The following is a 15,491-nucleotide window of genomic DNA, read 5'->3' on the forward strand; positions in this document are numbered from 1 at the left end:
TTGGAAGAGTTTAAGCCACTTCTTGGGTGAACTTGGGAGGGACCAGCTGATGGTTTTCTGCTGTTTCTCCTCGGTCAGGGTGAGGATTGTGACACCAGTATCCAATTATTTGAAGCCACAGCTCATGGTTTTAATCTGGACTGGAGCTTAATCCCAGCCAGGACTAATTAGCAGAGCTGGAAGCAGCAGGGAGCTGCTCCCCACTCCTGGAAGTGTCCAAGACCAGGTTGGACAGGGCTTGGAGCAACCTGGGATAGTGGGAGGTGTCCCTGCCCATGGCAGGGGATGGAAGAAGATGGGCTTTGAGGTCCCTCCATCCCAAACCATTCCATGATTCCGTGTCTTTCGGAGCTCTGTGCCTCAGTTTCCACACTTGCAAGGAGCAAGACCTTTTATGACCCATCTGAGATCCAGCAAAAATCCCATCCTGGAGCAACAGCAAGGGGTTGTTGGAGGTGCTGCTCCTCCAAAAAATCATCCCACTTGGGAATTTTCCCTCTGGAAATCCCACAATCCTCCCTAAACCTCCTCTCCTTCCAGTTTAGTGGGAGATACACAGGCCTGGGATGGGCAGAAAGGGGGAAAATAATTAATTTCATGGAATTTAGGAGGATTTAGGTTGAGATGCCACTGTTGGGTTTCCCACCACGTGGAGCCCTGTGGGACACCAAGGAGGTTTTGCCCTGCCCAGGTGGCCCAGGAGAAGTTGGTGACCGTGACCCAGATGATGAATCTGCTTATTTATTTCTCTATTTGCAGGAAATCCAATTATCCCATTTTCTGATTGGTGACAAATGAGCAGCCATCGATCCCCCCTCCCTTCCCAGCTGCCTGTTGGGAGTGATCTCTGCCCACACCATCGATTCCTGTGCTGTGGAACTGCAAAAGAATCATTATTATTAATATTTGGGAGATTTTTTTTCATTTTCCTTCGGAACTGCTTTTCCAAAGGCACAACCTCAGGCAGGGGAAGGGGGGGAATAAAACCTGGTGTGGGGCAGAACTCCCAAGTGCTACAAAATCCACTTTGTTTTTTTGCCATTTCTTGTGTGATGTGCAGATTTTTATCCCAAAAATGGCCTTGTGGAGCCTGAGACAGCCAGATCAGCCCCAGCCCAGCAGACAAAGCCCCCCCTGCTCCTTCCCTACATCCCTGGAAAACCCTCTGAGCTCCCAGGAGGGACATTCCAGAGGCATCTGGTGTCTTCTGGTGGGTTCGTATGGGAGGGAGGGATGGAGAGACAGAGGAAAGGAAGGAGTGAAGAAGAAAGGGAGGGGTGGAGGAATAGAGGGATGGAGGGATGGAGGGAGGGTTGGAAGGATGAAGGATGAGATGGAGAGGGACAGAGGGATAGAGGGAGGGATGAAGGGAGGGTTGGAAGGATGAAGGATGATATGGAGAGGAACAGAGGGATGGAGGGATAAAGGGAGGGATGAAGGGAGGGTTGGAAGGATGAAGGATGAGATGGAGAGGAACAGAGGGATGGAGGGATGAAGGGAGGGATGGAGGGAGGGTTGGAAGGATGAAGGATGAGATGGAGAGGGACAGAGGGAGGGAAGGAGGGATGGAGGGAGGGTTGGAAGGATGAAGGATGAGATGGAGAGGAACAGAGGGAGGGAGGGAGGGATGGAAGGAGGGTTGGAAGGATGAAGGATGAGATGGAGAGGAACAAAGGGATGGAGGGATGAAGGGAGGGATGGAGGGAGGGTTGGAAGGATGAAGGATGAGATGGAGAGCTGAAGAAAGGAAGGGATGGAAGGATGAATAGAGAAGGTGATGGAGGAAGGAATGGAGTGATGAAGGAGGGGATAGAGGGAGGGACAGAGGGAGAGGGATGGAGCAACAAAAAGATGGATAGAGGGAAGGAGTGACCATTGAAGGGAGGGCTGGAGGGATAGGAAGGATGAAGAATGAAGGGAGGGATGGAGGAGTGAACGAAGGAAGGGAGGAAGGAAGGGATAGAAGGAAGTGTGAAGAGGGTGATGGAGGAAGGGACAGAGGGAGGAAGCGACAGAAGGATGAGTGGAGGGAAGGAGGGATGAAGGGAGGGATAGAATGAGGGAGAAAGGGATGAAGGGAAAAACTGAGGCATGAGGGGAGGAATGGGTGGAGGAATGAAGGCAGGAGTGGAGGGACAGGCAGCCAGTTGGGCTGATGGAACAGACACCTGCACACCCTCCATGCCAACAGACACATCCCACTGGGATTTCCAGCTCTGGGCTCCAGCACTGGCCCAGTGACACCTTTCCTGGGCACTGGTTTGGCTGAGGTGAGGGACGGCCCCACCCCAAACTCTCCCATCTCCTGGCACAGCCTTTCCACACCATCCCTCAGGAACTGCCCCTGCTTGAGCCTTCCTCCAGCCCCTCCCCTCCTCTCTGGGCAGAGCAGGATTGCTAATTGGAATCTCCCCTCTTCCCCCCGATTTACACCCCGTGATTAATAATCCCTTTGCTCTCCAGTAATGCTGCTCCACTAATAAGATTAAAACATCTCTCCCTCTCCCAGCCCCGATCCATAACACGGATCTCCCGTTGCTCCTCCGCTCCCTCACGTGGCTCTTCCCATAATCCCCATCCATCTCCACACCATTGAGAAGCAACTGCTAATTAATGCCTTGCCCATCTCCCAACCGCCTCCGGATCTGCCCAGTTATCCATGGTTGGCTTTTTGCTGCCCATCTCAAAGGCTGATGGAGCAAAGTGCCAGCCCTGCTTGTTGATTTATCTCTGCAAAGGGGATGTTGGGGGTTTTGGGGTCGTTCCCCCCCAAAATGACATCCCAGAGGTTCTCCCACCCTGAGATGGAGCAAAGCTGAAAACCAGTAGGGAGACTTTCCTGAGCATCTTTTCAAGGCTCCACCCATGGCTCAAACATCTCCCTGGGGCGTCATCTTTCCATGGCTCCACTTTCCACATCCAGCCCTGTTCCTGCATCCCTCCCAATTCCTGCATCCATCAGCTATTCCTGCTGCCTGACTTCCCAACCCCAGGCCAGTCTGGATACAGAACATCCTCAGACAAACCACACACCCACATTTTTCACCCCATTTTGCTCAAACACTTCCATGGGGTGTCACCTCCCCACGACTCCACTTTCTCCCATCCCTCCCTATTCCCAAATCCATCAGCTATTCCTGCTGCCTGACTTCCCATCCCCAGGCCAATCTGGATGCAGAACATCCTTGGATAAACCAAACAGCCACATTTTTCAGCCCCCTGCACGTTTTCCTCCTCCACCAGGAGCCCCTGGACTGACCCTCCAGCCGAACCAAGGAGTCGGATGCTTCGGGAATAACAGCGAGAGCTTGGAAAGGAGAGGGGAAAAAAGGCCAGCAGAGCCTCTGATCTGCTGAACGTGGCAGGGGAGGCCGATGCTCTGCTTTTAATAAAACATAACGAAGCATAGGATCATAAAATATTTCCTTTAATTCACTGCTCCCGCGAGGGTGGGCAAGAGAGGCTGGGAAATGCAGGAGGTTTTCCTCGCCGCTCGCCGGGAGGGAAAGCACTGCCGAGGTTGTTAAACAGCCCATTTGCAAGCCTGGAAGTGCTTTCCCTTCCCATTCCCATCCCGTTTAGGGGGGGGGCTGAAGGACGGGAAGGGGGGGGGTCACATTCCAGAGAGCCCCAGCACAGAGAACCGCATGGCTTTGTCCCGCTAGGATGGACTTTCCCGGGTGGAAAAAGGTCAAAAGCGAAGCAGGGAGGGTTGGTGAACTCCCATCCTCGTCCTCAGACGGGTGGCTGAGCACCTGCATCTGTATAAATAAATATATATATATATTTTTACATCTCCGAGGAGATCTGGCAGAAGTGATTAACATTCCCGGCGTTAAAAAAAAAAAATCTCTCAGCATCTGCTTTGTCCTACACCCGACACTAAATATAACCTTACAATATGTGCTCCCTCCCTCCCTCTTTCCCTCCACCGGAGAGATAACATTGTTTAAATAAGCCCTTTCAATCTGAAAGGCTCGGGTTGTTTTCTCCCGGCGGGGAGCTCGGAGCGCATCGGGAAACAGAGGAGGGTGGACCACGCAAATAAATCCGAGCATCCCAAACCTCCCCGTGCCCAAATCCTGCCCTCTCCCAATCGCTTCCCACCGTGCAGCCGCCTCGATGCGTTTTCTCCCTCGAAAATAAATCAAAGAAGACACATTTCGAGGAACAGAAGGGTTTAATTCGCGAAGCGCTTCCTCGAGCATCGCGCGGCTCCCACGCCACCGCCTTAATTACCGCGCCGTAAATTCCCTCCGTCAGGAGGAATCCCAACCATCTCCACACAACTCTCACCAAGGGCTTCCTCAGGGGGGAAAAGGGATAATGCAACAAGACACAAACACAGCTCCAAACGAGCCACCAGAGCCGGCGCTTACGGGGAATGTCTCATTAGCAACTTCCAAAGAGAAGAAGTTCCGAGTGGGGACAGATCATTGGAGGTTTTTTTCCAGGCATGATGATCTGTCTGGAAGGCAAACCAGCCTTGATGGTGGTGGTGATACATCTTCTGAGTGCTTTAAGGAGCAGCTTCTCCACCCATTCATTGCATGGTGTTTCTCCATCAGCAGATCCACTCCGTTATCCTGCATGGAAAATCCCAGCTCGTTGTGTGTATTTTGGGGTGCTGGGCAAGGTGATCCTGCCCAAGTCCTCCCACCCTGCTCTGAGTCACCACATCTTTCTGCAATCCAACTCGCCAGGGTTTATTTTCAGGAGAAGAGCAAGAAAATCAGCCAAGTTCAACCAGCGGCTCTTGGGATGTTCTTGGGGCTGCAAACAGGGGATGGGATGGGATGGGATGGGGTGGGATGGGATGGGATGGGATGGGATGGGGTGGGATGGGATGGGATGGGATGGGATGGGATGGGATGGGATGGGATGGGGTGGGGTGGGGTGGGGTGGGGTGGGGTGGGGTGGGATGGGATGGGATGGGATGGGGTGGGGTGGGGTGGGATGGGGTGGGATGGGATGGGGTGGGGTGGGGTGGGATGGGATGGGATGGGATGGGATGGGGTGGGATGGGATGGGATGGGATGGGGTGGGATGGGATGGGATGGGATGGGATGGGGTGGGATGGGGTGGGGTGGGGTGGGATGGGGTGGGGTGGGGTGGGGTGGGGTGGGGTGGGGTGGGATGGGGTGGGGTGGGGTGGGGTGGGATGGGGTGGCAAAGCCCGTGATTCCCCCTCCTCACAACCTGTGTAAAGCTCAGCCTGCAGGGACTGGTTTCTTCCTGGGCTTATAAATACGAGAAAAATGCTTGACAGAGCAAAACAAAAAAAAGTATCTCAGGCTGTGATATATCCAGGGATTGTGGGAATTCAGGCTGGAATCTTCCTAAGCACGACTTGCAGCCAAGCTTTGGAACCCACTCTCCAGAGGTGCAAAGCTGAGCTGCAAATTTAAATCATGTGGCCATCAAAAGTCACTTCCAGAGCATTTCCAACCAACCACGATGGGGTTTTTTGTGGAAGATGCAGCCAAGAAGCAACTTGGGATGAGGAAGGTGTTCATCTGTCCAAGACATCCCCAGGGGAGAGGGAGCTCAGCTCACCCACATCCCTCCCACCCCAAAACTGGGCTGATCCTGATGGTTTTGGTGATATCTGCTGAGCTGGGACTTTTCTGCCCCCTCCTGCTGTTATGGTCCATCTCAGCCCGCTGGTGAGGACCCAGTGGCACCCAAAGCCACCACCTGACACCCTTGACAATGACAATCACCAGCCAAAACTGTCCTTCTCATCACCTTCCTCTTCCCAAGTTACCGACAGCAAAACGCAGCTTGGGAACCAGCTGAGTGTCCTTTCCAGCACAACCATCATCCAAAACAACATTCCTACAAGTAAATCCAAGGGTATCCATGAAACCCATCCCCAAAAAAGCATATCCACAGATGGGAGTCCACTCAGAAGCAGCTCCAACCTCCCCATCACCCTGAATCCCACCCACCCTTGGGGAGAACCAAACCCCCTCCACATCGTTCCAGCCCATCCCTGTCAGTGCAGATCTCCTGGAAAAGAAACAAAGAGGTCTAAACACAGGAGGTGCATCCCAAGGGAGGCTTCTCCAGCTCCTGCTTCCATGCCCTGCCCAGATAGGATGCAACACCAGGATTTATCTCCGAGCACAGGGAGTTGCCATTAATCCCTTTTGCCCTCCTCTCTGAAGTGTATTGTTGGAGGAATTATAAAAACGAGAAATTATTCAGAGGGTTGGGGCAGGAGGCAAACTAAATCTCTGCCTTCCCTGCTCCTGCAAGACCTCCGAGACATCCCATCTTCCAGCCAAGGAGGATTTTGCAGATGGAGAACCAGGAGAGAGAAAATGTGTGGTCTGGAGGCCGGGAAGGGCTCGGTGGTGCCACATTTCCATTTCCACAGCCCCGTTTCCATTCCCTCGGCCGGAAAATGTGGTTTTTCCTGATGTTTCCCAAACCTCCTTGGGGGTGCATTCGGTTTCTCAGCCAGCTGAGAGGGCAAACGAGCAGCACAAGCAGCTTCCCTGATATCCAAATGCCTTGCAGACCCCCAAGCCCTCGTTTGATGCTACAATAACTCCACAGAGGGAGGCGCAGCGGTGGGTTATTATCCCCGCGCTTTGGAATCCGCCTGCCCTTGGCATTCGCCGTAAATCCAGTCCCCAAAGCATCCAAAACAAGCCCGTGATTGACGGTTTATTTTAGGAAAAAGAGGGGAAAAGTGGGAAGGAGATAATGCCGGGCGAGATAATGTGAGCGCCAGTCATTAGTTAAAAACAGGCCCATCAGTACTGCGAGTGCCACGCGGAAAGCAAACAAAAGGGCAAAGAGAGCAGCTTGGCAGGGGAACAAAACCCACCACATCAGCTGCATCCTCCCGGCTCGGCGCGGATTTTCCAGCCGGGAAGTTTTGCTGCACCTCCTGCCTCCCAAATCCACCGATTTCATAGAATCATAGAATGGATTGGGTTGGAAAAGACCTTCCAGATCATCAAGTCCAACCCTTGGTCCAACTCCAGTCCCTTTATCAGATCATGGCACTCAGTGCCACGGCCAAGCTCAGCTGAAAAACCTCCAGGGATGGGGAATCCACCCCCTCTCTGGGCAGCCCATTCCAATCCCTGAGCACTCTCTCTGGGAAGAATTTTTTTCTGCTCTCCAACTTCAATTTCCCCTGGCAGAGCTTGAGCCCATCGTGCCCCCTTGTCCTATTGCTGAGTGCCTGGGAGAAGAGACCAACCCCCACCTGGCCAGAACTTCCCTTCAGGCAGTTCCAGACAGTGCTGAGGTCACCTCTGAGTCTCCTCTTCTCCAGGCTGAACACCCCCAGCTCCCTCAGCCTCTCCCCACAGCACTTGTGCTCCAGTCCCTTCTCCAGCCTTGTTGCTCTTCTCACTTGGGTTGGAAGAGACCTCTGATTATCAAACCCAACCCTTGATCCAACCCCACTGTGTGGGGCACTCTGTGCCCTGGGCTGGTGATCACAGTGGGGTTGGATCAAGACATGGTGGATTCTCTGTCCCTGGAGGTGTTTCAGAGGACACTCAGTGCCACATCCAGTCCCTTCTCCAGCCTCATTGCTCTTCTCTGGCCCCGCTCCAGCCCCTCAATCTCTTTCCTCAACTGAGGGACCCAGAACTGAACACAACACAACACAATTTGGGGGCTCCTTCCCCTGATTTTCCTCTTCACTGGTGGCTTGGGTGTTGCTGAAGGTTTTCTGGTGGGGAAAATGAGAAGCCTGGAGGAAATTCTACCACTGGTGCGTCCCGAGGAGGTGACGCTTCATCCTCATCCTCTCCCTGTTCATGGTCCCGGGCACATCCTGACCATCCAAGGTGAGGTTGGAGCTCCATCCTCACCTCCCCGCAAAGCTTTTCCCTCAGCAAGCGCTGCAGGAGCCTTGGCAGGATCCTTGGCTCCATCTCAGCCTAATTCCCGAGCCATTAGCACATCTGGATTAAGTAAAACCTGCTCTTATCCCCACGGCTTGGAGAGCTTTGCAGCGACAGATCTTAAAGCACAAGGTGAGAGCTGGGCAAGCACTGCCAGCCAAGGATTTGCTGACAGAAAAGACAATTTCTGCAAAGACAACCAGAAAAAAAACCCCAGGAATCTGAATTCCTGAAACATCTCCTTGGGAAGGGGTGGCTGGTGAGAACATGTTTAACATCCTGTCCAGGTGCTACAGAAACACAGGGTGAGGAACATTCCATGCCATGATGCTCAAGTTGGATGCAATGCCAGGGCAGAGCTTGCCTGGAAGTGCTTGGAGGCACCAGGGAAACCTGGACAAGCTTCTAAACCCTTGGGAATTTCAGGAGGTTTAACAAGACCAAGCTCAAGGTGTTGCACTTGAGTCATGGCAACCCCCAGGGTGAATCCAGGCTGGGGATGGACAGATGGGGCAGCCCTGGGAGAAGGACTTGGGGGTGCTGATGGATGACTCTGGACATTCCCTGTCCATGTTCCCACAGCCCAGAAGCTCCCCCTGTGCCCTGGGCTGGTCCCACAGTGGGGGCAGCAGGGCAAGGGTGGGAGTTCTGCCCCTCTGCCCCCTCAGGTGGGACCCACCTGCAGAGCTGCTCCAGCCCTGGGGACCTGCTCAGGAAGGACCTGGAGCTGCTGGAGAGCCCAGAGGAGGCAGCAGGATGGGCAGAGGATGGAGCAGCTCTGCTGGGAGGGAAGGCTGGGAGAGCTGGGATTGCTCAGCCTGGAGAAGAGAAGGCTCCACAGTGACCTAATTGTGGCCTTCCAGTACTGACAAGAAAGATGGAGAAGGACTTTGGACAAACATCTGGAGGGACAGGACAAGGGGGAATAGCTGCAAACTGACAGAGGGGAAATTTAGGTAAGTTACTGGGAGAAATCCTTCTCTGTGAGGGTGGGCAGGCCCTGGCACAGGATGCCCAGAGAAGCTGTGGCTGCCCCATCCCTGGAAGTGTCCAAGGCCAGGTCGGACAGGGCTTGGAGCAACCTGGGGTAGTGGGAGGTGTCCCTACCCATGGCAGGGGGTGGCACTGGATGACATTTAAGGTCTGCTCCAAGCCAGGCCATTCTGGGATTCATTCTATGATTCTCTGAAGGGCCACACCAACATCTACCCATCCTTCTTGTCCCCAGAGCTTCAGGTGTAAAAGGGGAAGCAGACGGAGAAGTCTCCTGGATCCCAGGGCCACTTGTGTGGACAATCCCTGGATCACAGTCAGGTGTTCCTGAGCTCATGGAGACCCCACACCCTGTGGTGAATCCCATTTGGGCAATCACTAAACTAAAATAAGTGGGATTGTCTCTTTTTTTCTTGTCCCCACCTCTCTTCGCTTCACCACATGAAAGGTGAACCCACCCAAGCCCTGGTTGTTCTCCCTCACAGCTGAGTGTTCACAGAGCACCCCCTGAGGAGCTGTGGCTCTGTCAGACCTTCCTGGCATCCTTCCCTGTGAGGGTGGGCAGGCCCTGGCACAGGGTGCTCAGAGAAGCTGTGGGTGTCCCACCCCTGGGACTGTCCAAGGCCAGGCTGGACAGGGCTTGGAGCAACCTGGGATAGTGGGAGGTGTCCCTGCCCATGGCAGGAGGTGGAATGAGATGAGCTTTAAGGTCCCTCCAACCCAAATCATTCCATCATTCCATGATTCAGCAGTGAGCATGTGATGTGTAACACCCACACGGAGCAGGATCTGCTCAGCTCAAGGCTCTCGGGAGAACATCCAGGACCTGAATCACAACTCCACCACCAGCAGGGACCAACAGCCCCCACTCAAACCCTTCAGCATCCTTGTTTTTTGGGGGTGATAATAATCCCAAGGGAATTTGGGGGGTAAATACCCCCAAAGTGAGCTTTGACACACATGGGAGAGCTTCAAAAATGCTCAAGGCTCAGCCAGGATTTAATTCCCGAGGTTTTTCATGCAGGAATGAAATCCAGAATATCTCCATATCACAAAGATCCTTATTAGCCTGGAAAGGCACAAGGCAAGGGGGAAGATCCTCGCTGGTGTTAAAAGCTTTTTACAGAGCTCTGGATTCAAACCGGCAGCTCTGAACGGCTACAAAACGCAGCTGGTGGGAAGAGGAAAATTGGGCTAATTGGGGCAGGGCAATTAGCACAGCAAGGAGGATCTTTGGAAGGGGCTGCGTGGCCTGGATTTACCCAGAGAGCAAAGCAGGGGGTTCAGGGAGACACACATTCCATGGAAATAGCAGGAAAAGCTTTAAAAAAAACCAGCTGACCTGAAGCTGAATGCAGGAGTTGATGAGGAAAAGCAACACTGGGGAGTTTGGGATGGATTTTTGGGTCAGTGTTGTACAGGTGATTTAAAGGGGAATTAAAGGTGCCACGTGGCATGGAATCTGCTCCTGCTTTCCTCTCATCTCCCAGGACACAACTCCCACCAGATCCCTCTTTTCTTTAAATAGGAGACACGAGCAGGTGGTTCCCACCACTCTGGTAAAAGCCACAAAAAAGGGAAAATGAGTTTTCCAGGTTTCAAAGAGGAGCCACACCGGGGTTTGGGTGTAAACTGGGAAACTTCCTGTGAGGAAAAGCCTCAAGAGGGCCCCTGGAAAAGGAGAGGGGAGAGAAATTCAGTTTGCTGATAAAAATCATAAGTGTAAAGTGCTTTTTCCAAGCTGTTCTTTTTTTAGCTTGGAGAAGCAGAACAGGGATATCTCTACGGGCAGGTCCCTGCAAAGCCCAAACCCCCGACAAACAGCTCCAAACACTTGAATTTCCCCATCTTTTTTCCCATGGGAGGAGGTGCTGGGGGATGGGAACCAGAAGCCAAAGCCAATCGCTCAGATAAGGAGCAGAGAAACACCTCGCTGAGATCAAACCTCGCCGGTCTCTCCCTCCCTCCCTCCTGTGTTTGCAAAACACAACTCGGCTTTTACACACCCATAAAACAACCCCCGACGGGCATTTTATGGGGCACATATTTCAGGGGACGAGCCGAGCGCTGCCTCATCAGCCAGTCCTGATTCCAGCCATGCCAAGAATCCAGCTGGGGCTTTTCCAAAGCCAAGAGGGACCCCGAGGCTCCATCGTTTCTGTGTCCAGCCACTCGCCTTCTCCTCCTCCTCCGCATGTCCTCGATTTTCCATCTTGACGGCTCCTTAACCCACTTAGCCTTGTCCTCAGCAGCTTTTATTATTTCTTTTGGCCAAGGGGAGAGGCCGAGCTTGTTATAAAGAGAAAAAAAAGAACTGGATTACAAGGAGTGATGATCCCCAGAGGGATGGATAACACGTCGGGAAGGATCCAGCGGTGCTTGGTTCGGGTTAATAAAAGGGCTTCTCATCACGAGGTGATGGATGGAAACCACGGATGGAAACCATGGATGCAAACCATGGATGCAAACCCCAAAAGGCTTCCCACGGATGCTTTGCAGGGTGAGAAGTGCTTCCAATGGATCCCTGGTGCTCTCCTTCATGCCAGCAGTGGGATCTTGGTGGTCCTCCTGGGTACAGCAGTGGTGAGGGCAGTTGCCCCATAATAAGGCGGGTGACAACAAAACCAGGTCAAAATTCCCAAAAAAGGGACTTTGGAGACACATGGCAGGGATGAACAGCGGGATTGGCATTTGGGAATGTGCGCCTCTGAACCTTCCCAGGAGGAAGGGATCCCATTGGATCCCTCAGAAGGGAAGCGCCGGGATGGGGAGGGGAAGGACCTCTGCGGGCACGTCCTCCCTCCCCACATCCTCCCTCCTTCCCTCCCCACATCCTCCTTCCCTCCTTCCCCACATCCTCCCTCCCTCCCTCCCCACATCCTCCCTCCCTCCCCAGCACAGCGGCCGCAGCTCCAGCCAAGGATTCCGTCAGTCAGCCACGGCAAAGCCATCTGGCCACCGAATTTCGGGAGCAGCCTCCGCTGCCCGGGGCAAAGGGAGGTGTCGGGCTGGGTGAAGCCACCCCCAGAGCCAGGCGAGTTGCCGAGATTTTGAGGTGTTTAGTGGAGAAACAGAGCTCAGACTGGGTCTCTTTGTTTGTTTTTGAGGAGTGGGAGAGCATTTCTCTGCTGAGGGGTGGAATCGTAGAGTCCCAGAATGGTTTGGGTGGAAGGGACCATTAAGATCGTCTCGTTCCAAGCCCCTGCCATGCATGGGCAGGGAGACTTTCCAGCAGGGAAGGAGGTGGGAGATACTTAATGCAGCTGATCCTCGGGATACAGGAAAGCAGTGAAGTTCCAGTGCGGTTTTAACAGCCCAAACCTGGATTTTAGATGTCTAAACCCAAGTGTTTCCCAACGCTGGATCCTCCTCCTGCATCACTTTATACCCCACAACCCTCCCGGGGTCACCAATCTCCTCTGGAGCCACCACAGAACAACTTTTATCTCTTTTTTCCCCCCTCCAAAATCCACCTCACACACACGCTCAGCTTGACCCGCAGCCGCTCTCACAAATCAACAGCAGAGGAGCAATCGCCCAATTTGCAGTGACAAAAAACAGGAGGAAGGGAGGAAAAATGATCCACGAGCCAGTGACAGGCAGCTTGTGCTGAGGAAAAGCCGGCGGGATGCGTCGTTCCTCGGAAATCATCTACCCATGACCTTAAAACGGCGGTGGAGGTGGAAAGGAGACACAGAAGGGAGACAGGGCTGGATTTGGCACAAGTTCCCCCCAGCCCCGAGGAGGTTTTAGTGCCCGGCGGTGTCTTGGGCAGCGCGATGCCAGTGGGATGCTGATGCCGCCGGGATGCTCGGGAAAAAAAAGGCAGGAAGGGGGATTGGAGCAGCAGCCGCAGCTCGGCGGCACAAAAACCCCCATGGCGGGGGAGGCAAAGGGGGATGCGGGGATTGCAGGGTGGATCCCAGCCCTGGGTCAGCCGAATCCAGGCTGGGCTCTGGGTAACCTCAGCTCCACGAGCCCTCAAGGGATGGGTTTTGGGAACCGCTCGCCACGCCGGGGAAGAATCGGCTCCTTTGTGTGTGGAGCTCTGCCCGCTCAGCCCCGCAGAGCCGCCGCTCCCCCTCCCCGCGCCCTGCAGCAGCTGACGGCGCCTTTCCGGAGAGCAAAAAGTACATTAGGAATGAAAAAAAAATAATAATAAAAAAATAGGAGATACGGAGCAAGCTCCGCTCGTCCCTCCGTCTCCCGGCGCTTGGCAAAACCTCCCTCTCGGCTTCCCGGGAGCAGCCAAAGCTCACTGGGCTCGGGAAAGAGCAGCCACCTGAGACCCCACAGCGGGGCATCTGGGGGGGGCACGGACAGCGGAACTGGGGGGAAACAGTGGCGAAATTGCCTTTAAATACACAAGGAATTAAATTGGCGACTACCCCTCAGTCTCCGGGATGTGAGGAGGGGAAAGTTTCCTTCCCTCTTAATTACCCCACCCCGAGAGCCTCGTTTTTTGGGGATGAGGTGGGGTTGGGGGGGGAGGGGGGTATTTGTTAAAACCTCCCTGGAGCGAAGTGGGGAGTCGAGAGGTTCTTTTGGGAGCTCAGCCAGCTGCATACCCCTCTGGACAGCGCGAATTTGGGGGGCTGCTTCTCCCTGCTCTGGGTTTGGAGGACCCCCTGCATGCCCAAGGGGCAGGATGGGCTGGGGGGCCCTCTGTGTGCTGCGAGCCCCCAAAAAGCTGTTGCTCCCAGGGATTCCCAGAGCACAGATCCCCCAGGATGGAGGGGACAGGGTTGGGACTGCCAGATGGAACCCCCGGACGGAGCAGCAGGAAAGGGGAACATGAGTCCCCCTCTTTGATGCTGGTTGGGGGTGAGGGATGAGCATCATCCGCTGCCCCCCAGCACCCAATTACCGGTGCCCTATTAATAGGCTCCTCTATTAATGGCACCCCCGCTAACGACTCCCACATCAGCCTCCTGTTCATGGTTTAAAACCAGGACCCATTTCGGGCGTCCCCCATTAATGACTCCCCCACCAGCATCTCATCAATGGGTTTAAAGTCAGTACCTGGTTAGGAGGTGCCCCATTAATGCGTCCCACATCGGTACCCTATTAATGGTTTTAAAACCAGGACCCGGTTAATGGGTGCCCCATTTAGGGGTCTAAAACCAATACCCTGTTTAGGGGGTGCCTCATTAAGGGTTCTAAAACCAATACCCTGTTAGGGGGTGCCCCAGTAACGGGTCCAGACCATGCACCTCATTAGTACCCAATTATCCTCTCCAAAACCAGTCTCCCTTCAATGGGTGCCTGGATCCAATGGGATGTCTGGATCCAAGGGGGTGTCTGCCCCACACCATACCCCCTCCAAAACCCCCACCTCCCCCTCTACACCCTCTGAGCCCTCCGCATCACCCCCCGAGCCTCAGGGCTCGGAGCCCATCCCCACCGTTTGACTCCCGGGGTGCAGGTGGGCACCCGATTACCCCAGCAGCCTTGGGGGGAGGGTCCCCTGACCCCGCGAGGGGGTCACACTCACCCAGCGCCACGTCCAGGAGGTCCCAGAGCAGCAGACAGAGGGGCAGGGAGCTCATGGTCCGCATGGTGCCCGCAGGGGGGGCAGCCCCATGGAGCTCAGCGGTGCCCCAGCCCCCTGTCCGGGGGGCAGGTGGGCATGGCAGCGGGGTGGGTGGTGGGTAGAGGGGCTCAGCCCGACTCCGTGGATCCCCCACCCCCGGTCCCGATCCCGGTGCTACTCCAGCTCCGCCGCCGCCGCTCCCTTCGCTCTGCCGCCTTAAGCCGATTTAGTGCAGCGGGAGCCGAGCGGCCGCCCCCGGCCCCCCCCGGGCTGAGCCCGCCCCGGCCCGGCCCCCGGGAGGGGCTGCGGGAGGTGGGAGCGGGGGATGCGGAGAGAGGTGCGGGGAGGGGGGTGCGGGGAGGGGGGTGCGGGTAGGGATTCACGGAGGGATGCGGGGAGGGATTCACGGAGGGATGCGGGGGCCGGGTTGCAGGCGGGGGATGCGCGGAGAGGGATGCGGGAGGATGGATGAGGGGGGATGGATGAGCGGGGATGGATCAGGGAGATGGATCGGGGGGGATGGAACGGGGGGTTGGATAAGGGGGAGTGGAAGAGGGGGATGGATGGGGGGAGATGGATGAGGGGGGATGGAACAGGGGAAATTGAACAGGGAGCATGAATCAGGAGGGATGGATTGGGGGGATGGATGAGGGAGGGATGGATGAGGGGGGATTCGGGGATATGGATGAAGGGAATTGAATCGTGAGGATGGAAGAAGGAGGATGGATGAGAGGAGATGGATGGGGGAATGGAAGAGGGAGGATGGATGAGGGGAGATGTAAGAGGGGGAATAGAACAGGGGGAATGGATCAGGGGGATGAATCGGGAGGCATCGATCGGGGGGATGGATGAGGGGAGATTCGGGGGAGTGGATCGGGAGGATGGATTCGGAGGGATGGATTGGAGGGGGGATTCAGAGGAGTGGATCGGGAGGATGGATTCAGAGGGATGGATTGGGGGGATGGATTCGGGGGGAAGCACAGTCCAGGGAAGGGGGGCAGGATGGTGTCGGGTGGGTGGGTCAATCCTGTGTATGGTGGTGTGGGGTGCAGAAAGGGGTGCACAGTCCAGGAACGGGGTGCAGGACGGGT

At 55.1% G+C, this 15,491-nt stretch overlaps 1 protein-coding gene across 1 annotated transcript in view; it reads right to left on the minus strand.

Annotated features, from left to right (window-relative positions):
- The window catches only part of IGSF21 (immunoglobin superfamily member 21), a 51,462-nt gene extending 36,955 nt beyond the window's left edge, over nt 1-14,507 (minus strand). The window contains exon 1 of the mRNA XM_071575694.1: nt 14,362-14,507. Coding sequence (XP_071431795.1) covers nt 14,362-14,425 — 64 coding nt within the window. The 5' untranslated portion in view covers nt 14,426-14,507. The remainder of the gene's footprint in view (nt 1-14,361) is intronic.
- Nucleotides 14,508-15,491: the final 984 nt, after the last annotated feature.

This window comes from Pithys albifrons, chromosome 22 (assembly GCF_047495875.1).
Source record: "Pithys albifrons albifrons isolate INPA30051 chromosome 22, PitAlb_v1, whole genome shotgun sequence".
Classification (NCBI taxonomy): Eukaryota; Metazoa; Chordata; class Aves; order Passeriformes; family Thamnophilidae; genus Pithys; species Pithys albifrons.